Below are 27,258 nucleotides of genomic sequence, written 5' to 3'. Positions count from 1 at the left end.
CCCAACTTGGAACTCCAAAAGATCCTGGCGTGAGATACCAGGAGATTTGGAAAGGAGAAGGCCTTGCACAATGTATTACTTGTTACAATGGAGAGGGACAGGATCTCACGGGGAGAGCATCTTCCTCGCCTGAAGAAGGTCCCAGATTCAGTCCCTGGCAGCATCTCCAGGTAGGGTTGGGAGAGACTCCGGCCTGAAACCTTGGAGAGCTGCTGCCAGTCAGTGTATTACTTATTATTATGCTATTTACACACAGTCTACCCGATGTTATTGACTGGATTTGGTACTTTAATTATCGGGCCCTTTCCAAGGGTCTAGGCTAACTAAAGAAAAATTAAAGAGACCGTCGTAGTATTTGTCCTGTCCCGAGTAGTGTGGCCTTCTGTAGCTGATGTGTAGTAATTTTATCGATGCCCAAGGTGTCGAGATGGTGCTCCAGTTCTTTTGGTACTGCACCAAGGGCACCCACCACTATTGGCACCACGATTGTTTTCTTTTCCCAGAGCTGCTCAGTTTCAATCTGAAGGTACTTGTATTGAGTTATTTTCTCCAATTGTTTTTCATCGACTCGTCTATCCCCTGGGATTGCAATATCAGTTATCAGAACCCGATTCTTCTTGATGACTGTCAGATCCGGCGTATTCTGCGCTAAATGCCTATCAGTTTGTATTCTAAAATCCCAAAGGATTTTTGCCGCCTTATTATTTCTAGTTTACACAGTCAGACAGGTGTTATTGACTGGTTTGTTTTATGCAGACATCGAGCCCTTCCCAAGGACCTGGGATGCCAGAATTTTATTGTCTAATAAATAATAATACTATTATTATTGTTGTTGTTGTTGTTGTTGTTATTATTATTATTATTATTATTATTATTATTATTATTATTATTAACAATATTACAACCCACCCCTTCAGTGCACTGCTGCTCGGGGCCGTTTACAACATTATTAAAATAGATACAATACAGGACTGAAATATGGTTAGAAAGTTAAAAGACAAAGTTTTAAAAGAAAGTTAGAAAGTTTAATTGGCTAAAGACACAATTAAAACAACAAGTTTTAAAAATGAAATTAAAAGTTATCTGTAAGAAAAGCTAAAAAGCCAATCACTAAGAGGCCTACCAGATAAAAGCAGAGGATAAGATATTTAAAAATATCTCTCAAAATATGCATCTTCAGTTGTTTCTTAAAAACACTGAGGGAGGGAACATGGCGAAGCTCTTCCAGGAGGGCGTGCCAAAGCCGAGGGGCCACAACCGAAAAGGCCCTGTCTCTAGTCCCTGCCAACCGGATCTCTGTCAGTGGTGGGGCCATGAGCAGGGCCTGTGACGATGAGCAGAGGGCCCTGGCAGGTTCATACAGGCAAATGCAGTCCAACAGGTACCCCAGCCCCAAACTATGTAGGACTTTAAAGTCAAGACCAGCACCTTGAATCTAGCCCGGAAGTGGACTGGTAACCAGTGAAGCCTGCAGGATGGGTGTAATACTCTTGAAGAGACTTGCTCCCTTGAGCATCCTTGCAGCAGCCTTCTGGACCAACCTCCGAACTGTCTTCAAGGGCAGCCCCATGTAGAGCACACTGTAGTAGTCCAATCTGGATGTCACCAACACACGAGTGACTGAGGTCCATTCCAACTTCTCCAAGTAGGGCTGCAGATGGTGCACTAGTCACAGCTGGTGGAAGACGCTATAGATGCAATAGTTAGACTGAACGTCTGACTCAGTTGAAGGCAATTTGTGGCAGGTTTGCAGCCATGAACTAGCTGGCCAACTCTTTCATGGGTTAGACTTTAAGCCAACAGCTCTGGGGACCAGCTTGATGTTAGCCATGCTGTTTCATAATGGTCATCACCCTGGTTGCGGGGAAGCTATTGGCAACTTGGCAAAGAGCCATGCTCACTGGATTTGGGGGTGGGGTGGGGCTGCAAGAGTGATATAGGCAACCTCTCCCTCCTGCCCCCTTCCTTTTCCTCTCCCAGCCAGAGAGGCACGTGCAAAGAAGAAGAAGCTGTTGAAAAAGACCGTTGAAGGCCTGGCTGAAAATGGAGGCGTGATGGAGGAAACTGGAGTGTCGCCCCCTTCCTGGGGCTCAGGCTGGCCCAGACCTAAAGCGGGTGCCTGTGTTGACCTCCCCCTCCTCCTGAGTAGGCCCATCTCAAGAAATTTCTTGAACTAAACGGCCTCAGAACAGTAGTACATCTGCTGGTCACCTCTAGACTTGACTACTGCAATGTGCTCTATGTGGGGCTGCCTTTGTACGTAGTCCGGAAACTGCAGTTGGTCCAGAATGCGGCAGCCAGGTTGGTCTCCGGGTCATCTAGGATAGACCATATCACTCCCATCTTAAAAGATCTACACTGGTTGCTGTTAAGTTTCCGGGCAAAATACAAGGTCCTTGTTATAACCTTTTAAAGCCCTACACAGCTTAGGCTCTGGGTATTTAAGCGGACGCCTTTCGCTATGAACCACACCAGCCATTGAGATCATCTGGAGAGGTTTGTCTGCAGTTGCCACCGGCTTGTCTGGTGGCTACTTGGGAACAGGCCTTCTCCGTTGCTTCCCCGAGGCTTTGGAACACACTCCCTGCTGAAATAAGAGCCTTCCCATCTCTGACAACTTTTTAAAAGGCAGTCAAGACTCATTTGTTCACCCAGGCTTTTAATTAGATACTGTTTTCATTGCGTTTTTAATAGTTATAACATTTTAAAATTTAATTGTGGTAATGTTTAAATCTTTCTATCTGTTTTTATTGTTTTGTTGTAAACCTCCCAGAGACTTGTGTTTTGGGCATTATACAAATGTTTTAAATAAAATTAAAATAACATAAATAAAATGTCCTCTTAGCTTCTTGATCAAAACAGGGCCCTTTCCAGATTAAACCCTACAACAGGAGTAAAATGGTTCAGCTTGGAAGGGATCGTATTGAAAACGACCCCCAGAATCTCAAATGCCTACAACAGGAAAATACAAAAGAGAAGACCTGGTCTGGTGGTAGCAAGCATGACTTGTCCTCTTAGCTAAGCAGGGTCCGCCCTGGTTGCAAAGGGAGACGAGAAGTGTGAGCACTGGAAGAGATTCCCCTCTTAGGGGATAGAGCTGCTCTGGAAAGAGAAGGTTCCAAGTTCCCTCCCTGGCAGCATCTCCAAGATAGGGCTGAGAGAGATTCCTGCCTGCAACCTAAGCCACTGCCAGCCTGTGAAGACAATACTGAGCTAGATAGACCAAGGGTCTGGCTCAGTATATGGCAGCTTCCTATGTTCCTATGTACAGCTATTTTTCTGCAACGGACTTGCAAGTTGTAGCTCTATAACGCAAAGATAAAATCTGAAAGAAGGCATCGGAAATGTGACCGGCACCTTGCTGTCAGTGCAGGGGTCGCGATGTCACAACACAGGGAGTACAGAAGCACACTCTGCAGATCCGTAGTGACCCTGTGGTAGGGTTTAATCTGGACAGCACCCAGAGGGCTGGCAACTGCAAGGGGGAAATGCTACCACATGCAACAGAGAGAGCAGCGCCTTTGCTGACATGCAATAGCACCAGGGACCCATTAATTTGCACTAGGAGAACCGGCGTTTTGCTAGCACTGTTTTCATCGGCGAGATCTCAAGAGTGAACAGATTTCGCTCAGATTTGGGCCAGCCAGTTCGGCCTTTCCTCAGCACTCTGGCGCCCTCTAGCATGCCCTTGGAAAACAGCAGGTGCTCTTCTTTACTTCCACCCAGCACCGGAAAGGCGTCTGGAAACATTCACTCTCCTCTTTAAGTGCATTGATCTACAGCCTCTTGACTGGTTCCCGGTAGGGGTGGTGTCACAGCTCAGGGCTTGGGCCCCTGCTTTGCAAGCAGAAGGCCCCAGGTTTAGTTCGTGGCAGCATCTCCAGACAGGGCTCTGCCTGGAACCTTGGAGAGCCGCTGCCAGTTGGGGCTGACCATTCTGAGCTAGATGGATTGATGGTCTGACTCAGTATGCAGCAGCGTTGTATGGGAATGGGGCTGTAGCTTGATGAGGGAGGCCCCGATTGGCATGCAGAAGCTCACAGATTAAATCCCTGGCAGCATTTATTATTTATTTTATTTTATTTTATTTATTCAATTTCTATACCGCCCTTCCAAAAGGGGGCCCTTCCGCCCTTCCTTTCCTGGCTCTGGGAGGTTTTCACATAGAGAAATAACAAATACATAAAATGAATAAGATAAATAAGCAGCTCTGCACTCAAAGGGTCCCAGGCTCTGTCCTTGGCGGTATCTCCAGATAGGCCTGGGCAGGAAGTAAAACCCCATCCAAGACCCTAGAGAGCTGCTGCCAATCAGAGTAGACAACACTGACCTAGATGGGCCAAAGGTCAGACTCCGTAAGCAGCAGCTTCACATGCCCACCCAGAGCTTCTATGGCCCAGTGGAGGGGGATCTGGTTTGCATGCAGAATGTCCCAGATGTGATCCCTGGCAGCATCTCCAAGTAGGCCTGGGAAAGACCCCTGTCTGGAACCCGGGAGAGTTGCTGCCAGATAGTGTGGACAATAATGAGCTAGGTGGACCAGAGGTATAAATCAAAGGTGGTAGCTGCAAATATTTAGGGGATAGTCCACAGATGGCCTGTTTGGCATGTAGAAGCTCCCAGGTTCAATGCCGGCTTCTTTGGATAGAGCTAGAAAAGGCCGTTGTGTCTGAAGACCAGGAGAGGGGCTGCCAACCAGTGCAGACAATGCTGAACTCATCGACAAAGAGTCTGACTCAGCAGCTGGGAGCTACCTAAGCTCCTAAATCATACACACAGATTTATGATAGGTTCGGGGTGGGGGGGGGTGGGGGACCACATGAAAAAAACCCACAAGAAAATTGTGCACAGAAAAAACCCCACTGTCATAAAAGCGCACAAGAAAAATGCGCACACGGAGCATTGCTCACATGGAGAAATGCCCACACAGAAAAATTCTTGCATTTCCTATTAATATATATATTAATATATATTAATATGTAATATATTGTAATATATATTACATAATATATATGTGGGCATTTTTCCCGCGTGAGCAATGCTCCGTGTGTGCATTTTTATTGCGTGCTTTTATGACAGTGGGGATTTTTCTGTGCACAATTTTCTTGTGGGCTTTTTTTCAGGTGTGTTTTTTTCTGGTTACCTTTATGACCCAATTCTCTCTAGCTGTCCTGGGATAGTAGTCCTGCTTTTCTGTTCTGGGAAATGTCCGGTTCTCCCGTTTTCGAGAAAACCTCGTCAGACCTCTTTGCAGCATGAGTTGCTCCGGGGTCCAACTCACTGCCCAGGGTCTCTGAGACAGATCTGGACATTGGGGTGCCTGCATCTCGTTCTCAGTGCCTGTGTGTGTGCATGAACCCTGGTGCGGCTTGAAGTGCACAGGCTGCTATTCCATGCATCACAGCTGCCGAGGTCTATTTTGAACCGTTGGGAACAGATTGCCAGGCCCGTCTGCGTTTCAAATAGATCGTTCCCCAAAAGAACAACACCCTCTGGTCTGTCAAGCCAGCAGAGGACAGACGATGGCAGATTAATGCAACAGGTAAGCCAGGATGAGGAAGCCCTCTTTAATACATGACAGCAGTGGTGGATCTGGGCAGTGACCTTTGGTGGGGAAGTTGGGATGTCACAAGCGTGCTCCCGTTTTCCTCTGTGAGATGCTGATTGCGCAAAAAGACAGCACTCACACTGCACTATGTTTCTTTGGAGCTGAAACCTCATTCAAGAGCCATGGAAGGCATCGGAGCCAATTCGTCATACGGATTTTCATCTAGGAATCGGCCAATCCATTGTGCATACGTTTCCATAAGAGAAGAAGAGTTCCAGGGCAGGCGGGAAGCACCCTTTCTGTGGTTTTAAAGGATGTGTGCATGTGTCCCAGCAGCCAACATTCTTCCCCACTCATGCACAGGCTGGAATGCCTCTTCCAGGATGAGGTATTCCCCCTTCTCTCTCATACAGAAATGAAGGCCTCTTCCAGGATGAGGTATTCCCCCTTCTCTCTCATACAGAAAGGAAGGCCTCTTCCAGGATGAGGTATCTCCGCTTCTTTCTCATTCAGAAGGAAACGCCTCTTCTAGGATGAGGCATTCCCCCTTCTCTTTCATACAGGAATGAAGCATTCCCTCTTTTCTCACATATGGAAAGCAGAAAGATGTAGCACCCTACCCCACCCCAATCTCTCATGCAGGAGGAAATGCCTCTTCTCGGATGAGATGCTTCACCTTTCCGCACATATGGGAAGGAAGAAGATGTGGCATTCCTTCAGTTTCTTACATCAGCGGAGGACAAGTTCTTGCCGTATAAATAACATGCACCACAGAGCTGCCAAAGCAGAATCACTTGCAGTCTCTAGGGTCTGCAGGCAGCAATTCTTAAATACAACGGCTGTAACAAGGGGTGCCCCGACTTTCATCGGCAAAACGCTGGAGATGTTAGCAGCAATGAGAACATGTGAGATAATTATATACACATAATTGTCATTACTTTGCTGCTGTCCTCTTGCCACGAAAGCACTGTTCCAGGAAGCTTTGCCCAAAAAGAAACTGGCATTCTCTCTCGCGCTCTCTTCCCCCTTCGGAGGCAACAAAGAAATGACCCCAAAGTGCAGTCATTCCGTCTTAACATGTTCTTTGTATCGGTTGCCACAGTAACAGCTAAGTGGGAGTCTTTTTCAAAGAGGGAACGAGAGAGAGAGGGTTCCGAACAATACAGCAATGCATAGACAGAAGAACTAGGGTGAGATCTTCCAAACGCTGCCATGCCCAGAGTCAACGGCTTCCTCCCCATCACTTCCCCAACCAGAGTGATACTCAGGAACAGCCCTCTTCTTGTGTAAACTTAGCAGTCCTCCAAAAGTGGCCACCCCATAGATTTGTATACAGGCATTATCAGATTAGCATTCTTTTTTTCAAGTCCCTTCCTAACGATCCCTAGCATGGAACTGGCCTTTTTCACAGCTGCTACACAGGGACATTTTCAACGAGCTGTCCACCATGACCCCAAGATCCCTCTCCTGGTCCGTCACCGACAGCTCAGACCCCATCAGTGTATATATGTGAAGTTGGGGTGTTTTTTTGCCCCAATATAGATCACTTTAAACTTGCTTACATTGAATCACATTGGCCATTTTGTCGCCCACTCCCCCAGTTTGGAGAGATCTTTTTGGAATTCCTCACAATCTTCCTTGGATTTCACTACCCTAAATAGTTTAGTGTCATCTGAAAATTTGGCACCTCACTGATTACCCCAAATTCTATATCATTTATGAACAAGTTAAAGAGCACTGGTCCCAGTACAGATCCTTGGAGGACCCCACTTCTTAATTCCCTCCATTGTGAAAGCTTTCTTTTGATCCCTACCCTCTGATTCCTGTCCTTAAACCAGTGCCAAACTCCGATCCACACATGAACCTGTCCCCTTATCCCATGACTGCTAAGTTTACTCAAGAGCCTCTGGTGGGGAACTTTGTCAAAAGCTCTTTGGAGGTCCAAGTATACTATGTCAACTGGATCACCTTTATCCACATGACTGTTGACACTCTCAAAGGGCTCCAAAAGTTTAGTGAGGCAAGACCTGCCCTTGCAGAAGCCTTGCTGGTTCTCCCTCAGCGAGGGCTGTTCTTCTATACGTTCAACAATTCTGCTCTTAAGTATGCCTTCCACCCATTTATCCAGCAAAGAAGTTAAGCTAACTGGCCTGTAGTTCCCCAGATCCCGCTGGATCCCTTTTTGAAAATGGGAGTTATATTAGCTACTTTCCAGTCCTCTGGTACAGAGCCCAATTTTAGGGATAAGTTGGATATTTTTGCTAGGAGATCAGGAATTTCACCTTTGAGTTCCTTCAGAACTCTTGGATGGATGCCATCTGGCTTTGGCGATTTGTTAATTTTTAGTTTTTCAAGACAGTTTAGAACATCCTCTCTGTTCACCTCAAATTGGCCCAGTTCTTCAGGCTCCAAGCAGTATATTTATTTGGTCAGTATATTTATTTGGAAGTCTTTGCCCCATCCCTGGTGTGCAAGAATTTGGACACTCATGAGCCTAAGTCCCTAAGCAGAAAGGGCTGATTGTGTTTCTAAAGGCTGACTGTGTTTCTAATGGGTTCCTTGAGCATGCACAAGCACCATTTTCCCTAAGGAGAAAATGGGACTTGTCAAACGACCCACGGGCAATTGGTCCTGAGCATCATAGAATGCTAGTCGGAAGGAACCTTGGAGGCCCACCCCTGACCAGTGGCCATTCCGCTTCTGTTTGAAAATCATCAGCTAAGGAGAGCCCACCACTGCATGAGGCAGGCAGTTCCACAATCCAACAGTTCTGACAGTCAGGAAATTCTTCCTAATGTCTAGCCTGAATCTCCTTCCTTGTCCCTTCAGTCCATTGGTTTTAGTCCTCAAGGGCAACAGAGAGGACTAACTTGTGACTGCTCCTCTTTCTGTGTGGCAGTTGTTCTGGTATCTGAAGACATAGGAACATGGGAAGCTGCCATATACTGAATCAGATCATAGGTCCATCGAGCTCAGTATCGTCTACACAGACTGGCAGCGGCTTCTCCAAGGTTGCAGGCAGGAGTCTCTCTCAGCCCAATCTTGGAGATGCTGCCAGGGAGGGAACTTGGAACCTAGATGCTCTTCCCAGAGCAGCTCCATCCCCGGAGGGAAAGATCTTACAATGCTCACACTTCTAGTCTCCCATTCAAATGCAACCAGGGCAGACCCTAAGGGGACAAGTCATGCTTGCTACCACAAGACCAGCTCTCCTCTTGAAGATGGCTACTTCTTTTCCCCCCTGAGGACAACACAGGAGTTTTCTTGAACGATCTAGGGCAGAGGTTCTCAAACTCGGGCCCAGTGTTCCCTCTAACAGGAATTCCCAGATTTTGTTGACTACAACTCCCAGAATCCCCAGCCAAAGGCCATTGCAACTGGGGAGGCTGGGAGTTGTAGTGAGCAACATCTGGGGAACCCGACATTGTTGGACTACAGAACCCATCCTCCTTAGGCTTTCAGCCATTGTGGCTGGGGGTGATGGGAATTGTAGTCCCACAACATCTGGAGACTGATGTGGGTCACATCAGGACCCAAGTTTGAACAAGTGCATGCAGTTTTGCTTTCTACAGGAGGGAACGCTTTTAAAAGGGGAATATCTCCCAGTGCTGACACATGTAGCCTCCCATCCAAATGCAAACCAGGGTGGACCCTGCTTAGCAAAGGGGACCATACATGCTTGCTACCACAAAGCCAGCTCTCCGCAAGCATGACTTGTCCCCTTAGCTAAGCAGGGTCCACCCTGGTTGCATTTGAATGGGAGACTAGAAGTGTGAGCACTGGAAGACATTCCTCTCAGGGGATGGGTCTGCCACTCTGGGAAGAGCATCTAGGCCCCAAGTTCCCTCCCTGGCAGCATCTCCAAGAGAGGGCTGAGAGTGACTCCTGCCTGCAACCTTGGAGAAGCTGCTGCCAGTCTGGGTAGACAATACTGAGCTAGATGGACCAAGGGTCTGACTCAGTATACGGCAGCTTCCTATGTACAATATACATCCCACCTTATACAAGATATTATGCTGTTTGTTTTGAAAAAGGATCTTAGAGAAAAGAGGGGGAATAAATACATGCCACATGCGTGTGTGTGTGTGTGTGTGTGTGTGTGTGTGTGTGTGTGTGTGTCCATTCATTTGCTCTGGCAGACTGCCCAAGCGGGGAAAATTCTGCCAAGCCAGTAAAAACACCTGTCGGGCTGAAACCATGCATGGACTTCTCTGTGGAGCAAAAAGCAGCAGGAGCAGGCCGTCAGTTGCAAAAGCCCAGTTCCCCGTAATTTGTAAATCACGCCCTCTTCACCTCTCTCGGACCCTCCACCCTCTCATCATCCCCCTCCCCAATTTCATCCAAGAACCAGCCCTGCTTCGTGGTTGCTATGGAAACCGGCGACAAGGCGTTCTCAGAGCGCTGGACACAGACAGTGCCCCGCAAAGCATGTGCATGCGTGCATGCGGGGTGGGGGGGGATGATCCCCACTGGCATTTTGCTCACAGTGTGGGTCAAAGACCTCTCACTCACTACCCCCGCACCCCCCCCCCCCGGGGTCCCGAAAGCGCACAGAGAAATGAATCCTATCTCCGGGTAAAGCACTCAGAAGCAACGAACGAAGCAAAACACTACAAGCCCGCCTGCTGACCTGGTCGGTTTCAGCCCAGGGTCAGCCACACCAAAAGGGGTCATGCATGCGCGCGCACCACATGCCATGACCCTTTGCTCTGGGGCAGGCCCCGCGAACCCGCCTGCCTGGGGAAAGGGCTCCTTCGGGAGGTCAAGGTCAGCCGCACACGTCCTAAGACCTGTCCAGAGTTCTGAAATTTGTTTGATTTCACTATAAATACGCAGCCGCCACCTTTAGCTCCTTAAAATACCGCTCGGGGCAGCCGACAGACGCTGTCAACACCGTTTAATCACCTCAAAAGGGAGTTTAAGAAGTGCTCTAAAAAGCACTACTGAGCCCCCCTGGGTGAGGAACAGTTTATATGGAGACCTCTTTTGACACCCTGGCCCAAACCACATCAATTTGGGCACACGGCCTAACCACTGAGCCCCCAGCTGAATGTGTCCCAACCCAGACGTGAGCGCGATTCGGGTTTTGTGACCCGGACTTCACTTCCGTTCCCGGCCCCCGCTGTGGGCCCGAACCGTACCGATCACCGAAGCGAGTCTCTTCTCCCCCTCGTATCCCACGCCGGCTGTCTGCCTTCCCATGCCTCAACCAGACAGAATGTCAGCAGGTGCGGCTTTCCCCCTCAAGGCCTGGGAAAAGGCCCCCTCGGCACCTGTTGGGGTTCTGCCACCAGAGGAGAGACAGGGCCACCCTCACTCCATATCCCCTGCAAAGCAGCCACCTACCTCAGGTAATGGAGAGGCTGGATTTCTTTGCTGCTGTGCGGGGAGTTGCACCCGGGTTTCTCCATGAGGAGGCTGGCAGGAGGCAGGTTCTTGGACCTGGAGAGAGAGAGCTGTTCCTGCCACCAGCAGTGGCTTCTGCTGCTCCTCCCCAGAAAGCCCACCTTCTTCCTTCTCCAGCTTCTACTAACTGGCAGGAGAAGAAGAAAAATAATTAGTGTAACCAGGGACCGGAGGGAGCGAGCGAAGCAACCACACGCCTCCCTCTTGGCTAGCAGCTTCTCCAATGTGGGCACAGCAGGAGCCGAGGGAAAGGCACCGGTTGATTGGTTCCTCCTAGGAGAAATCAAAGAGAAAAACCCCATCCCCACGGCCCAATGGGAGAGCGGCGGGGTGCGTTAACTCCTTCCAGGCCCAGGAGATGGGTTACGGCGGGCGCAAGAGCATCCGCCGAGAGGCAGGATTTTTCAGTCCCTTGGTTTGAAAAGGGAGAAGAGACAAATCCGTGCAGGAGGATGGGACAACCAGCCACTAATCGGCATGGTCTGCAAGCGGAACCTCCTTGAGCAGGAGCTTTCTACCTCCAAATTTCAGATGCCAGGAGGCAAGCAAACGAAGGTGCATTGACGCCTCCGTTTCCTGCTTGCAGGCTGCCCAGAGGCTTCTGGAGGCGAACAGGATGTTGGACTAGGCCAGGGCTGCAGAACTCCGGGTCTCCTGCAGATGCTGGACTGCAACTCCCATGATACCTGAGGCCAATGTGGCTAGGAATGATGGGAATCGTAGTCCAAAAACAGCTGGCGGACCAAAGTTGTGCGGCCCTGGACTAGACGGAGTGTTGGTCTGCAAATGGAACCTCCATGTGCAGCCACAGTCTACCAAAAATGCCAGTTGCTAGGGACAAACAGAGCCGGGGGTGGGGGTGCAGCTGTGGTCTTCGTAGGCTGCTTGCAAGCTTCTCACAGGCTGGCCGCTGTGGGAAACAGGATGCTAGCGCAGAGGGACCTTTGGTTGGCTCCAGCAGGGCTCTTCTTCAGTTCTGATGAGAATCTGGAAGGGATCCATGAGGCTCAGAAGCAGGGGTCACCAGCTGCTCCCTGCCCCCGGTGCTTTCAACAGGCAGACAGTCAACAGATGCAGCTTGTCCCTGGGACAGAGAAGTCCTTGTACACACATAACAAAATGATGGCCGTTTTGCTACAACATAATGTTTAATCGTCTTCCAAATATTTATGCTCAGCAAATCCTTCATTCTCCAACTAAGAAATTTTTTTTTTGGAAAAAATATTAAAAGATTATGAAGATTTAAAAAAAAAACAAAAAACCTACAGCTAGTCTGCTCCAACATCCCCTTCCAAGTTCTTCTTAATTTTGGTTTGTTAACACAAGAACATAGGAAGCTGCCTTCTACTGAGTCAGACCCTTGGTCCATCTAGCTCAGTATTGTCTACCCAGACTGGCAGCAGCTTCTCCAAGGTTGCAGGCAGGAATCTCTCTCCCAGTCCTATCTGGAGATGCTCCCAGGTACCTTCTGAGATTTTTTGCTTGCAAAGCAGATACTTTTCCAATGAGCTACAGCCCCATCCTCTGAAGGTAATACACCCTTACAGTGTTCACATGTGGTCACCCATTCAAATGCAGACCTGGGTGAACCCTGTTTAGCAAAGAGGGCAATTCATGCTTGCTCCCACAGGGCCAGATCTCTGTGGATTCTGTAGGAGCATTAGTGAACATGGAACTTGATATTGTGAAAGCCTCGGCTATCTTTTTTCCTACTTTAAAAAACATAAGAATAAGCATGTTTATAGTGCTCTTGATAGCACAAAGCACCTCACATTATCTTGATATAATTATCTTGATTCGATGTCCCAAAGGCCTGCCAGTTTCAGACCGGAGTGAAGGCTCTCTCAATCTGGCTCAAGCTCACAAACCTGAGAAATTGGAGCCTAAGGCTGATGTCTTAGCAGACATGCCATGTGATCGGTCTTGATGTTGTGCAGTGTCACAAATTGTGCTTGCTTACAGCTTGACCTCCATGCACCCACACTTTTCCTTCATCTTGTGGGGGGGGGGGAATGAAGATGGGGAGCATGAAATGCCTGGCACCAGGTGAAGATGCCCCATGGGTTCCAAGTGGCTGCATCAAAGGCAAGCTGTAAGCAAGCACAATTTGTGATGTTGCACAACAGCCTTATTGATCACGTGGCAGGTCTGTTAAGGCATCAGCCTTAGGCTCCAGTTTCCTGGCTTTGTGAAGATGGAGCCAGATTGATGGAGCCTTAACTCTGGTCTTAAACCCGCAGGTCTTTTGACCATCGAATTTCCATGGTTTGTGAAAAGGAAATTCATGTTTGTTCTTCTGTGTGCATGTGCTTGCATTTGTATGCTTGTTTGTTTGTTTAACTGCTATACCACTCAAACTTTCATCTCTGGACAGTTGGTATAAAAACAATTATTAAAACAAATATAAAAGGTTAAAACAGTTTAACAATTTTAAAACAGCATAAAATTAAAACCTACCAATTTAAAAAGCTGAAAAAGCTTGGGTGAAGAGATGGGTCTTCAAATGTTTTTTTAAAAAATAGTTAAATAGTGTTAATAGTTAATAGTGTTGGTGAAAGTGCTTTTGTTTCTCTGTGTGTGTCCTTGTGTAGCACACATGTGTGCATATTTCCATGGGTTTGTGTGCTGCATTCATGATTTTGTGTCTGCGCGTTGCATCTGTGTTGTTTCTGTTTTGTGTTCATTGTGTGCACTGAGCCAGCGTGGTGTAATGGTTAGAGTGCTGGACTAGGACCGGGGAGACCCGAGTTCAAATCCCCCTTCAGCCATGAAACTAGCTGGGTGACTCTGGGCCAGTCACTTCTCTCTCAACCTAACCTACTTCACAGGACTGTTGTGAAAGAGAAACTCAAGTATGTAGTACACTGCTCTGGGCTCCTTGGAGGAAGAGCGGGATATAAATGTAAAATTAATAATAATAATAATAATAATAATAATTTGTGTGCTGCGTCGGAGGCTATTCACACGATCAACAGAAAGCGGGCTAAGGGAGCTTAGCCTGCTTCCGATGGATCGTGGGAACCAGCTCGCCTAAAACACCCTCCCCTTAAATGAGGTTAACCTCATTTTGTTGTTCGTGTGTCGCTGCAGCGTGTGATGGAGCCGGCAGTCGTGTGAGGCACCGACCCGACCTCCCAGGGCTCCACCACCAATCGTTTGTGGGGAGAGTGGGCTAAGCGTGTGAAGCACCAGCTGCACAGGGGCCATTAAGGAATGAATGGGAGCTTTCTTTAGCAACCGGCTTCATTAGCAACCGGGATCTGAGAGGAAGAGCAATTAATCTTGGGGGAGAAGGAAGAGGCCGGGGTGCGGGGTGTGTGGGGGGGTGAAGTACGAAACGTTCTCAGATTATGTCCAGATTACTAAATGTTACCAGTGTTAACAACAAAACCTCCAATAGCTGAAAATGTGTCCAATAAATTCTGCTGGGGGGGGGGATTACATCCCCCCACATGCTCCAAAAGGCAGGAAGTAGTCATACTTGAAGATCCTTAACCCAGTGCATGTGGGCGGATCTCCTCAGTGCTTAAAACAGCTCAAGCTACGGAATGAAAACCGCAGAAACACAACACAGAATATACAACAACGTACGGACAATAATGCAGAGAAAGACAGAAAAACGGCCCCCCTACAGCCAGATCATCAGCTCCAGCCTAATGCAGCCCGGGCGGGCCTTGGGTGACCTCTTCGACACTGGGGCGCACACAACTCTCTTTACTAGTTCTGAAGTTCGGAACAAGCGTAAGAGCTCCTGACAGGTTTCAGAGAGAGTGAGCAGTCTTGCCAGCACTCAAGATGCAGGAGTTTCTGTTAGATCAGGCCTGCTCAACTTAGGCCCCCCAGCTGTTTTTGGACTACAACTCCCATAATTCTCAGCCACAGCAGCCAATAGCCAGGGATTATGGGCATTGTAGGCCAACATCTGCAGGAGGGCCGAAGTTGAGCAGGCCTGTGTTAGATTGACCTTCAGGGTAAGGGCACTGGCTTCAACTGAAAAAAATGGAGCCTCGTTTGACCGTACTGAGCATGCTCTTATGCTTATGAGCATGCTCAGATGCCCCGGGCAGGGCTCCTCGAGGGGCAGGGTTGGCAGCCGTTCTAGCCCCTCCCCGGTCCCAACTCTATGGTGCTCTCCTCTTTCTGGGCAAGGACTTGCCCATAGGCTTAGAAACTCAAGACTCATGCACGGGGCTTCACTTCCGAGTTGAATTTGGGCCCTGGCTTCATTATTTTTTTCTTATTCTTCATTCAGTTAACCCCTGCTAAATGGGCAAAGAGGCATCTTTTAATGTGGTGATTCTCTTTATTTTGCAGGGGGAGAGTAACTGGCCCTATCCGTCCCCAGCACAGCATCCCTCCAGTGACTGTTGCCGGTGTATATCTTATGTTTATTTTTAGACTGTGAGCCCTTTGGGGACAGGGATCCGTCTTATTTGTTTGTTATTTCTCTGTGTAAACCTCCCTGAGCCATTTTTGGAAGGGCGGTCTAGAAATCAAAATAATAATCATAATAATAATTAATTACTGTGTCCAACTGTAATCAAACGTTACTGTGTTGTTGGGTTCTCTTCCTCCTGCGCTTCCCTCAGAAGCCCGTAGAAAAGGATGAAGGTGTGGCTGGGCTGTAGTAATGACAGTCCAGGAGCAGGGTGGGGAAATGGCACTACGACTAAGTGTCAAGGAGACTAAACTGATGACAACGGGCACAGCAACCTGCCTCAGAAATGACAATGAAGGCACTGAAGAGGTGGGCAGCTTCTTCTGCCTTTTCGGATCGACCACCAACAGCAAGGATCCAGCAGTCAAGAAATACGCCGGCGCAGACCAGCACTTGGTAGGCTTGCAAGGAAAGGAGATTGAGATGCCGTGACGTGCCTACACCTACAATGATTAGAATTGTTTGGACCATGGTTTTCCCTGCGGCACTCTATGGATGTGAAAGCTGGACCTTGAAGAAGCAAGACGGAAAAAGCATGGACGCTTTTGAACTTGGGTGCTGGAGAAGACTTTTGGAGGAGACCCTGGCCAGCCAGGAAAACAAACGAACAAATCAATCCAGAATGTTCACTGGAGGCACAAATGACCAGGCTCGAACTATCCTACTTCGGACACATGATACGAAGACCCGGCTCCCTTGAGAAGTCCATAATGCTGGGGAAAAGTGGAAGGAAAGAGAAGAAGAGGACGGCCAGCAGCCAGGTGGATGGACTCGATCATGACAGCTACGAAGGCACCACTGTGAGACCCGAAAGGCCAAGTGGAAGGCAGAAGATCACCCTGGAGAGGATCTCTCTATCTAAGAGTCGACACCGACTTGGCAGCACTTAACCCATCAAGCAAAGCGCAGGCAGGGCCTAGCAGCTCTACTGACCACAAGCCGGTAGCACAAGAAGCTTCTCTACACAATCAAGCGCTGGATTCAAACCATGAGGGGGTCCGAGAGGTCTAGAAATGCAGAATGTGAAGAGCGAGAAGAGACCCTGGAGGTCTCAGGGCAGAAATCAGCTGCAGCATTGCTGGCGGGCAGCCGTCCTGCCTGTTTTAAACACTCCAGGCTGCTACCGGCCAGAGTTTTAGATGGAAGCTTTGTTTGTTTTTTTAAAGATCTGGGAAGCCAAACCAGCCTCAGCCCATCTTTAACTCACAATACTAACAGCAGAATACATTGCAGGGCTGTCGTAAACCTCTCTCTTACACACAATGTCAGGCTAAGTGTGGGGAGACCCAGGTTCAAATCCCCACTCAGCCACGAAACTCACTGGATGACGCTGGGCCAGTCATTCTCGCTCTGCATAGCCTATCTCACAGGGTTGTTGTGATGACAGAATAAGGGTACATTCCCCCAACCGCGTGACTTGGAAGAAGGGTAGGGTGACTGGTAATAACCAGCAGTATTCAGTGGGCGGCATTGTGAGACTGCTGTAAGGCTGTTCAATTGACTGGCAATATGAGCTTGTGTGTGTGTGTGTATGTATGTGTGTGTATACACACACACACACCCTCCCTCCCCTTCCTTGGTTGTTGCCTCTGTGAGTTGAATTATAGATTGTAATCACCTTGGGGCATGGACCTTTCCTCTTGTACTCTGTCAAGTGCCAGGTCCAATTACCAAGAGCCCGCGTAGTGTAGTGGTTAGAGTGCTGGACTAGAACTGGGGAGACCTCCCATTCAGCCATGAAACTAGCTGGGTGACTCTGGGCCAGTCACTTCTCTCCCAGCCTAACCTACTTCACAGGGTTGTTGTGAGGAGAAACCTAAGTATGTAGTACACCACTCTGGGCTCCTTGCAGGAAGAGCGGGATATAAAATATAAAATAAAATAAAATAATAATAATAATAATAGCATTATATACATGAATAACACCACTAGTAATTGGGGTGTCTTGAGCCACACGCTTGCCAAATTTGAGGTCTCTAGGACACAGGGAATAAGCCACCCAATGGCACAGTGGGAAATGACTTGACTAGCAAGCCAGAGGTTGCCGGTTTGAATCCCCGCTGGCACCTATATCGGGCTGCAGTGAAATAGGAAGATGCGGAAAGGCATCCTCTCATACTGCGCGGGAGGAGGCCATGGTCAACCCCTCCTGTATTCTACCCAAGACAACCGCAGGGCTCTGTGGGCGCCAGGAGTTGACACCGACTCGACGGCACACTTTGCCTTTAGGACACAGGGAACGATATCAACACTTTCAATACCCCATGTTTCAGTCTCAAGTTTGTATACTGTATATGGAAATTGTCATATGTCAAGACTAACGAAAAAGCATCTTGCTGACAAAAGCAACTTTCCAGGAATTTGTCCTGAGCACTAAGAATACCTCCCACTCACTTTCAATCCTGTCTTCATGGCCATGAGGGATAGAAACTTGTCCTGTTTATTAAAGCTGAAATTATCAAGACACCAGATCTGGCCTCTAGCCTGATTTCTTTTTGCATCTGCACAGGGTTGCATAAAAGGTGAGCTGCTGTGAAGCTATGGAGATTTCTTTGGCTGGGAGAACGAATGGTTTGTTGATGTGAAAATGGTTCAGAATTGTAGTGTAGACATGTAAAAGTGACATAAAGGGAGGGAAAAGTTGTAAGAACCACCGCACAGCACAGACGGCGATTTATTGGTCAATATTTACATTGGGGGGAGAAGAAACAAAAGTCGCTTTTAGCAAACCGGTTCGAAATCAGAACGACCGTTCCTTCCGTATCTTGTTCCACTGTATGGTGTTCAACTTCCGGAGACGCCGCCAGTATCCCAGGGTGTCTGGGTCTAGCTCTTCCAGCTTCTTGGGGGGACCGAGGTCCATCTGGAAAAGCCTGGGGGTCGAGAAGCCACCAAAACCAGGATGAGACAAGACAACCCTAGATGGAAATACACTCCATAGGACAGGAGCCAAGACGGCAGCAAAGAATTTGCTGTAGAAAAAGACCACAGGAAGATGTATAAACCAGAGGCAGCACGTCTTCCTTGCATGCAGAAAGCCCAGGGCTCAATCCTTGGAGTCTCCAGGTAGGTGGCAAGACCCCTCAATGGAAACCCTGGAAAGCGTGCTGTGCAAACTCCTGGGGAGCTGCTGCCAGTCAGAGCAGACAAGCCCAAGTTAGGTAGATGACAACTCCGGAGGAAGCAGCACCATAGGCTTTGCATGCAGAAATTTTTTAAAAGGAGAGTGGAGAATGGTTGGATTCTGCTCCCACTACCAGGCAGAATGGAAGGCTATACGCACAGTTCTGGCTTTGCCCGTCCGGAGAGGACAGTCCCAGCCTTTGGAGGCCTGGTTGAGATGACCCAACAAACTGCTGTGCTGTGAATAGGAACATAGGAAGCTATCCGGCAGTGAGGACTAGAATCCTTGAACATTGTTCTAGAATTAAACATATGGTTTTGGAAGCACCTCTTACTGAACATTTCAGGAGTTTCCAACATTCCCCTGAAGACATCAGGTTCAGCGTAATTTACAAATACCAACCAAAGAAATTTGGGCATGAGGATGCTGAACAATTACTGTTAAGAATGGAATCCACTTTTATATAGAGACTGAACACGATTATCCCATATGGGCTTAATTCAGCACGTGATATGTCAGTGTTTTTGTAATTCTTTCATCTTGTCATATTATTTATATAACTAACTGTTGAAGGTTGGTTGTACACATCAGCTTTATCGATAGGAATTTGGTTGACATTTACCATCTGTACATGGGAGCTTTCGGACCTATAATTAGGAAGAAGGTGTTTATATTAAATGTGCCGATGTAATTTATAACATTTGAAAGAATTCATTTTAGAATTGTTATTGCAGATAGTGGTTTCCGTATTCTATACAATTAACTGTTGATGCAGCTTCAGCAGCATGATATATCAACAATCTGAAAAGTAAAATAAGCTGCACTTTTGAGTTTACTGCTTCGGCAGCTTTAGCAGCATATGATGTCAATAATTTGAAAAGCAAGGTAAAGCTGCATCCTTAATGAATGTGGTGATATTGTACAGCTGGTGCCTAAATGTTCACATTATTTCTTTTGGAGACCCAACTGTAGGTGGCTTCACCTGATTAGAAGCATCTTAATTGATGCTGGGCTATATATCTTCAAGCCCTGGGGCTTGGTAGTTAGTAAGCCTTTTCCCCCTCAACAAGGTGTAGGAGGAAAGGTTGCCTCCATAAAGATCTGGTTGCTTGAGCCTTTATTGTTGTTCGAGCTCAGAGAGGAGGAAAAGTGGTATGTATTGGTCTGTGCATAAGGGGGAGGATGTTATTCACATCATTACGGTTATCTATGTAAGTTGTTGGTCAGGAGATTTGCTAGTGCTTGTTTTATTGTTACAGAATGTCTCTGTTCTCTGATGAAGGGCTATCTGAAATGGGCTTAAGAATCCTGGGCTAGCCTATAAGGACTCTTTTCAAGGACTCTTTCCATCCTGGCAAGACTTCATTTCTTCAATTAGAAGAAGTTTCTGTCCTTTTCATTGAGATGCTATATTTTTCATACATGCATGTGCAGACACTACCTGCAATATCAGTGTTATTGCTACTCATTTGAGGAATTTTTCACTATTGCAAATCTTTTTTTTTTCATTTATTTTGATACAGATTCATTCTTCACATGGACTAGAACAGGGTGAAGCTGAGAGTGAGGCTTGGCAGGGAGCCCTTTTTAAAAGAAATGCCTTTTTTTTTTTTTTTTTTGAAGACGAGGGAGAGAGGAGGGGGCAGCCAAGGAGAAGGGAGAGGCTTAAGCAGAGGAAGGAGCAAGTTAAAAACGAAACTTATCTGAGGAACGAAGCAAGGCTGAGTATCCTTTCCTGGAGCGTTAGCAGGACGAAAAGAACTGGGTGGGGTTACCATCCGGCTACTTTTATAGCTTTAGAATTAGCATACGTCCTGCCCTGGAGCAAGCATGGGATGATAACCCAGGGAATTGTCCTCACACGGCAGCCGAGAACAATATTTTTCACACATTCATGTTTTTGGCAATATCTGTATGTTTGGGTTTGAATGTATATTTACCCTCTGTTATGACTTTTGATTTATTCATTGAGATGCAATATTTTGGTCATATGCATGTGCAGATACTATCTGCAAGATAATTGCTGTTATCTAGCTATTCTAGATTACTAATTGGTATTGTTATCTATTTATTCTAGACTATTAATATAGCATCTTTAGGATTGTTAAATGGATACATGTGTCTGGTTTATTTCCTCCACAAAGATCTCTGGATCTTTACATGCAGCACAATTTGTGTTTCTGCAATTATTGGCATCTTTTTCATGGCCCCTTGGTCTCCACACTTTGCACGGTTTCTTTTTCATTTTTCCTCGTGCTGTGAATAGGAACATAGGAAGCTGCCATATACTGAGTCAGACCCTTAGTCCATCTAGCTCAGTATTGTCTTCATAGACTGGCAGCGGCTTCTCCAAGGTTACAGGCAGGAGTCTCTCTCAGCCCTGTCTCGGAGATGCTGCCAGGGAACTTGGAACCTAGATGCTCTTCCCAGAGCGGCTCCATCCCCTCAAGGGAGTATCTTCTAGTGCTCACACTTCTAGTCCCCCTTCATATGCAACCTGGGCAGACCCTGCTTAGCTAAGGGGACAAGTCAGACTTGCCGCCACAAGACCAGGAGGAAGCGTGCTGTGTGTAGTCAAACCACCAAGGGGTTCAGCTGACACACAGAACTGCAGCTTGGCTAACCAGGATAAGCAACGCTGGGACCTCAGAAGCTGCCTGACTAGGAGCCACTGATAGCCCTGCCCTCCGTGGACTTGTCTAAGCCCCTTTTAAAGCCCTCCAAGCTAGAGGCCAATACCACTGCCAGCCCCAGATGCAAGATGCCTCTGGGTACCAGTTGCAGGGGAGTCACAGCAGGAGGAGAGAGGGCCGGCCCCTTTCAGCTCCTGCCTGTGGCTCCCAGCGGCATCTGGTGGGCCCCTGTGCGAAACAGGATGCTGGACGAGATGGGCCTCCTTGGGCCTGATCCAACTGTCTGCTCTCCAGGTAGGATGCCCTACCTGGAGATGCTGCCAGGGAGTGAACCTGGGAACTGCTACATGCTCAGCAGATGCGCTTCCATTCAGCTGCGGATGTTCCTGATAAACCTACAACGCTGCCTCCGGCTGAGTCCGACCCTCGGCCCAGGCCGGTCAAAGATTGTCTGGCACTGACTGGCAGCCAGGGTTCCAGAGATTCCATGGGTCCCAGGGTCCCATGCAAAGCAGTACCCCTATCCAGCTCGCCCTAAAAAATCCCATCCCCACGTGTGATGGTGCCTTACAGCCCGTCCGACCCTGGGTCCATCTGGCCCAGTATTGTGGCTCTCCACCAGGGCTTTGGGCAGGAGTTTCCCCCAGCCCCACCTGGAGATGGTGCTGCTGCTGCTGCCGCCAGGGAGTGAACCTGGGGCCGCCTTCTGCACGCCCAGCAGGGGCTCCTGCCACAGACCCCAGCCCCATTTCTGAGTGACCGTTTCGCACCAGAGGCCGAAGAGCACACAACCTTCGCACTCATCCCCACAGTCCTCCCCGTCTAAAAAACAGAGAGCTGGCCTTGTGGTGGCAAGCCTGCCTGGTCCCCTGAGCTAAGCAGGGTCAGTCCTGGTTGCACATGAATGGGAGACTGGATGTGTGAGCACTGTGAGATCTTCCCCTCAGGGGATGGAGCCGCTCTGGGAAGAGCATCGGAGGCTCCAAATTCCCTCCCTGGCAGCATCTCCAAGGTAGGGCTGAGAGAGACTCCCGCCTGCAGCCTTGGAGAAGCCGCTGCCAGTCTGGGTAGACAATACTGAGCTAGGTGGACCAAAGGTCTGACTCAGTATATGGCAGCTTCCTTTTTTAGAGCTGGTCTTGTGGTAGCAAACATGACTTGTCCCTTTCGGTAAGCAGGGTCTGTCCTGGTTGCATTTGAAAGGGAGACTTGATGTGTGAGCACTGTGAGATATTCCCCTTAGGGGATGGAGCTGCCGCTCTGGGAAGAGCATCTCGGTTCCCAGTTCCCTCCCTGGCAGCAGCATCTCCAAGAGAGGGCTGAGAGAGATTCCCACCTGCAGCCTTGGAGAAGCTGCTGCCAGTCTGGGTAGACCATACTGAGCTGGAGGGACCAGGGGTCTGGTCAGATTCCTCTGTTCCTAAGCATGGACTTTCCTTTTTGCTAAGCAGGGTCCACCCTGGTTTGCATTTGAATGGGAGACCACACGTGTGAACACTGTCAAGTATTCCCCTGAGGGGATGGGGCCGCTCTGGGAAGAGCAGAAGGTTCCCAGTTCCCTCCCTGGCAGCATCTCCAGGTAGGGCTGGGAGAGGCTCCTGCCTGCAACCTTGGAGAAGCCGCTGCCAGTCTGTGCTGTCAATAGTGAGTCAGGTAGACCGATGGTCTGACTCAGTAGAAGGCAGCTTCCGAGGTTCCAAACCTCTGCAAGCACAGGAATGAAAACCGGGAACTTGCCCGGCTCTCCCACCCAGGTAGGTTGCTGCCCCTACCCGGCCGGCAGCCAGCCATGTGAACAAGCCTCCGGAGCGGCTCCACCTCCCCTGCAGCCGCGACGCAGCTTACCATTCGGGATACTCCCAGTCAGGCTTCAGCGCCACCTCGGGCCCTTCCTTGTAGATGTTGGTCCCCATGGAGTGGGTGGTGAGTAACACGGGGTCTTTGCACACTTCAGGGCCCTTGAGGTCCTCTTTCAACACACTTTTCGCTTTGCTCTTCCCCACTGCAAAAACAGAACCCTCGGTTAGCCCTCGTATCGGAGCCTCAGGTGCGAGAACAGGCAGAGCTGCTTCCTACCGAGTCAGACCCGTGGTCCACTGAGCTCAGGATTGTCTACTCTGACAGGCAGCAGTCGCCCAGGGTCTCAAGCAAAGGTCTTTCCCAGCTCTATCCAGAGAATCAACCTGGGGCTTTGTGGGTGCAAAGTAGGGCCCCCATTACTGAGCTCTGGATGAACCCACAAAGCTGTCTCCTACCGAGTCAGAGTCAGACCCTCAGCCCCGGGAGCTCAGGACTGCCTACACTGACAGGCAGGACATAGGAGGAAAGCCTCTCGCCTTCACATCCTGCTTGTGGGCTGCCCAGAGGTTGAAGGCTGCTGCAGGAACCTGGACGCTGGTGGTCTGATCTGCAGGGCTCTTTGCACTACCCTTGAAAGAAGAGTTGCCAGATTCATGGAGGAGCAGTCCACCCATGGCTACTGGCCAGGATATCCAAGCAGAACATTTGTGCACAGGAGCAGTCTAGCTACAATTATCAGTAACAGGCGGAAGGGTTCTCGTCCTTGCTTGTGGGCTTCCCCAAGAGGGTCAGGAGAACTGATTAGAACCTCCACGCACAGGAGCAGTCTCTCTCCGACGAGCAGGGAACGGGAAGAATCGGCTTTGAATCTCCTGAGTTTAATTTTCGCGCAAATGTTGATCTTGTTGGAAACTTAGGGGGATCTGGCCTTGGAACACAACGCATCCTCGCCTTGGCGGGCATAACAACATAGGACTAACGTGATACGTGCGAGACGGCACACATTCCTCACTGATTACCGGGGGTGGGGGGGGGACGGGTGGGCTTCCACAAGCCAGCCAGAAAGGCTGGGTGGAACCTCCACGCACAGGGGCAGTCTACCCCACTTTACCAAGGGCAGCAGAGGCAGCCTCCTCGCTTTTTTAACCCCTGCTAACTGGGCAAAGAGGCACCTTTTTAATATGGTGATTTTCTTTATTTAGCAGGGGGAGAGTAACTGGCCTATCCACCCCCAGCACAGGACCCCTCCAGTGACTGTTGCTGGTGTCTGTCTGGTGTTTCTTTTTAGACTGTGAGCCCTTTGGGGACAGGGAGCCATCCGGTCAGGAGAACTTCGGGGAGCCTCCAGGCACAGGCGCAGTCTACCTCCCCAGGGCGCCCTGTTGCGTTGCCAACCCCTCCCTCTTGGCCTACCGGGTTTCTTGGCGTAGCTTCGCGCTCCCAGCCCTGGGCAGAGGGCCCCGGAGAGGCGGGTCGCGCCCCGCAGCAAACCCGCCCCAGCCATGCCGCGCTCCGTCAGGCTCTCTCTCGACCCACCCTGCCCGCCTGCTCCTGCGCTGGCCCGGCGCGCCCGCCTGGCTCGTGGCGCGCGGAGATGACGCGCGACAGGCAGAGAGGAGCCTGGGAGGCGTAGTCTTTTCGGCGCTGCTAAGCCTTTGCTGGCGGGCAGCTCGACGCTCTGCACGGTGTGAAACTCCTGCCGAGTTTCTGCCTCCGAGAGTTCCTCTGCTCTGGAAATGACTGGGTGCACCGACTGTTGAAAAGCCATAAAATGCATTTTACAAATCAGCCAGTTTCAGTATATGTTTTATTTATTTAAAATGTTTGTATCTCGCTCCTGCCATGCAACACTGCAGCTCACAGAAACAATAAAAAACAGGGTGTGTGTGGGGGGGCGGGGGGCGGTATGTAAGAAGAATTCCGTTAAAAACTAGATGCAATTAAAATCTGCAGATTTAAAATCTGCTAGATTTTATTCCAGCCTGGCGGTTTGCTGTTGTTTTAAAAGCTAAACGCTAAAAGGAACAACATCTCTTAAGGCTCCTACCACTGGGGAAAAAAAAATAGAGCAGGCAGGCAGAAATCCAACTGGTAGGGTGAGCAGATGCCAGGATGCGCTGTGGCTCTGTGAGAGCCGTGGGAAAGAGGAAACCGCAGAAAATGAAGTTTGTCTCTTCACTGCCTAAAAATCTGCCCCAGCCCATATCCCCAAATATATTGGTGCCAAAAATATTGACTTTATAGGGAACGGATTTTGATCCCCCTATAATTCCCCCACAGGAACTCAAAGCAGCTTGCAAAACAGAAAATGAAAAACAGCAGCAAACTACCAGACGGGAAACTACCAAACAAGTGGCATTTAGAAAATCATCATCATTTTAAAAAATAAATAAATGATAACCATTGAGAGAGGAAAATAACAAATTAAAAAAAAAACATTTTAAAAAGCAAAATAACAAATAAAACCTCAGCAAAATAAAAAAGAGGAGCTCACATAAAAAAGTAACAAAAGCAAAGGAAGTGGCGTGGACCTGAGTCCTCGTACACGTGAGCCACACAGAAAGTAACAAAAACAAACTCAGTTAGCTCAGCACGTGTCGTGCAGAACCACCCCAAACCAACCCCAACCAATGACCAGCCAACCAGCCAGGCGGGCCAGCCAGCCAGCAGCAAACACGTCTCTCTCCCGTCCCCCCCCCCCCCCCCCGACACGAGGGGCCTCGTGCTGCGGCTGCTGCCCCTGCGCGGGCGGCCCCGCGGCAGCGCCGCTCCGTAAAAGCAGAGAGCCCGCGCCCCGAGCCGCGTGCAGACGCAGCAGCAGCGACGCCTCGTGCAGCAGAGAGCTCTGGCTCTACCGACGACGACTTCGGCTTCCATGAGGCTGCTTAGCGTGCAGGGTTTGTGACCAAGAAATGCCACGAGTGCTTGACTCATGAATGCTCTGAGGTTAGGATTAGAAAACCCCCTGAGCTGATCATTTATGCGGTTTCTCCCTCTTGGTAGGTGGGAGGTCTCGGGCAGTTGGATGCCCTACAAAAGTTTTATCCACAGCGTGATCGTACTGTGGCATTTCCATGTTGTGCGTTCTTTGAGGAGTGAAGCAGCCCTCTGGCAGCATCTTGTTCGCCCGCCCCGCCCCGCCCCGCCCGCGGCCCCCGAAAAAAGATTGCTTCTCCATCTCGTCTTCTTGCTTCGGTCAACTGAGGGGGGACGGGAGGGAGGGAGGGAGGAGGCTGCCGAGACCGGTGGTCCACAAGCCCCACTGGCATGGGGCCGGAGGACTGGGTCGGGGACTCACTGAAGTGACTGAGCTGAAAGCCGGAGAGGGGAGCTGGTCTTGCGGTCGCCAGCGTGACTTGTCCCCATAGCGAAGCGCAGGGTCCGCCCTGGTTGCATCTGAATGGGAGGCTTGATGTGTGAGCACTGCAAGAGATTCCCCTTCAGGGGATGGAGCCACCGCTCTGGGAAGAGCATCTAGGCTCCAGGTGCTCTCCCTGGCAGCATCTCCAAGATGGGACAAGATTTTTGTATTGAACCAACAAACTGCCAAAGCATACAGTACGTTGCCAAAGCACAATTCTATACAAAGTGGTTGTTTGTACATGATAGATCTACCAAGATTTACACACAAGGATTTGGAAACCCACAAGGTTATGAAGTATATTATGCAGGCAGTACTGTAACTTGGGGGGGGGGGATTTCAAGGCACATCAGGTAGTTGGGGGGGGGGGAGGTTACATCCAGCATCCATTTCCATAATTTGTCCCATTACTGTTTAGAAGAAATACACTTGTCTTTTTGCAGATAACCATACAAACTTTTCCAGAAGAGATTTTACTCTCCAAGATAGGGCTGAGAGAGACTCCTGCCTGCAACCTTGGAGAAGCTGCTGCCAGTCTGGGTGGACAATTCTGAGCTAGAGGCACCAAGGGACTGACTCAGTATATGGCAGCTCCCTCTGTCCCTATCACCCCCAGTCCCCATTTACTCCCAACTCATAAAAATACACATGTGACCTGTGGAACTCACTGCCACAAGATTACAGACACTAGCTCAGGTGGCCTTTAAAAAGACAAGAGAGATTCAGAGAGGAGAGATGTATCAATAGCATTTGGTGTTTTTTAGTTTAGGAATAAGACGATGGGGGGGGGGACATGAACATGGACATATAAAATCATGCGTGGGGTGGAGAATGCAGCTTGTGGGAAGGTCTTCTCCCTTTTGCAGAGCACTAGAATGCAGGGTCACCACATGAAACTGATTGGCAGTAGATTCAGGAGTGACGAAAGAGAACTTTCTCCACCCTGTG

At 49.2% G+C, this 27,258-nt stretch overlaps 2 protein-coding genes across 3 annotated transcripts in view; both read right to left on the bottom strand.

Moving 5' to 3' along the window:
- The window catches only part of YJEFN3 (YjeF N-terminal domain containing 3), a 47,081-nt gene extending 23,947 nt beyond the window's left edge, over window positions 1-23,134 (bottom strand). For both annotated transcript variants that reach the window (XM_053297129.1, XM_053297130.1), the window contains exons 1-2: window positions 22,995-23,134; window positions 10,895-11,081 (exon numbers count right to left, since the gene is read on the bottom strand). In XM_053297129.1, coding sequence (XP_053153104.1) covers window positions 10,895-10,959 — 65 coding nt within the window. In that variant the 5' untranslated portion in view covers window positions 10,960-11,081; window positions 22,995-23,134. The remainder of the gene's footprint in view (window positions 1-10,894; window positions 11,082-22,994) is intronic.
- On the bottom strand, window positions 18,034-25,503 carry LOC128345315 (39S ribosomal protein L54, mitochondrial-like). Its single transcript, XM_053297132.1, has 4 exons — window positions 25,444-25,503; window positions 24,363-24,702; window positions 22,995-23,151; window positions 18,034-18,265 (listed from the first exon to the last, which is right to left on the bottom strand). The coding sequence occupies exons 2-4, from the start codon at window positions 24,451-24,453 to the stop codon at window positions 18,133-18,135; spliced, it is 381 nt and encodes a 126-aa protein (XP_053153107.1). The 5' UTR covers window positions 24,454-24,702; window positions 25,444-25,503; the 3' UTR covers window positions 18,034-18,132.
- Between the last annotated feature and the right edge of the window lie 1,755 nt (window positions 25,504-27,258).

Source organism: Hemicordylus capensis, chromosome 2, assembly GCF_027244095.1.
Source record: "Hemicordylus capensis ecotype Gifberg chromosome 2, rHemCap1.1.pri, whole genome shotgun sequence".
NCBI classification, from domain to species: Eukaryota; Metazoa; Chordata; class Lepidosauria; order Squamata; family Cordylidae; genus Hemicordylus; species Hemicordylus capensis.
Note: the sequence above shows the minus strand (reverse complement) of the source record. Positions and strands in the feature narration are given on the sequence as shown.

Excerpts from the sequence above, each read along its gene's own strand:
- LOC128345315 (XM_053297132.1), bottom strand. The coding sequence starts at position 24,453 with ATGGCTGGGGCGGGTTTGCTGCGGGGCGCGACCCGCCTCTCCGGGGCC. Across the intron at positions 23,152-24,362 it reads AAGCTACGCCAAGAAACCCG|TGGGGAAGAGCAAAGCGAAA; the intron begins GTAGGCCAAGAG and ends CTGTTTTTGCAG. Across the intron at positions 18,266-22,994 it reads GACTGGGAGTATCCCGAATG|GCTTTTCCAGATGGACCTCG; the intron begins GTAAGCTGCGTC and ends CTCGACCCCCAG.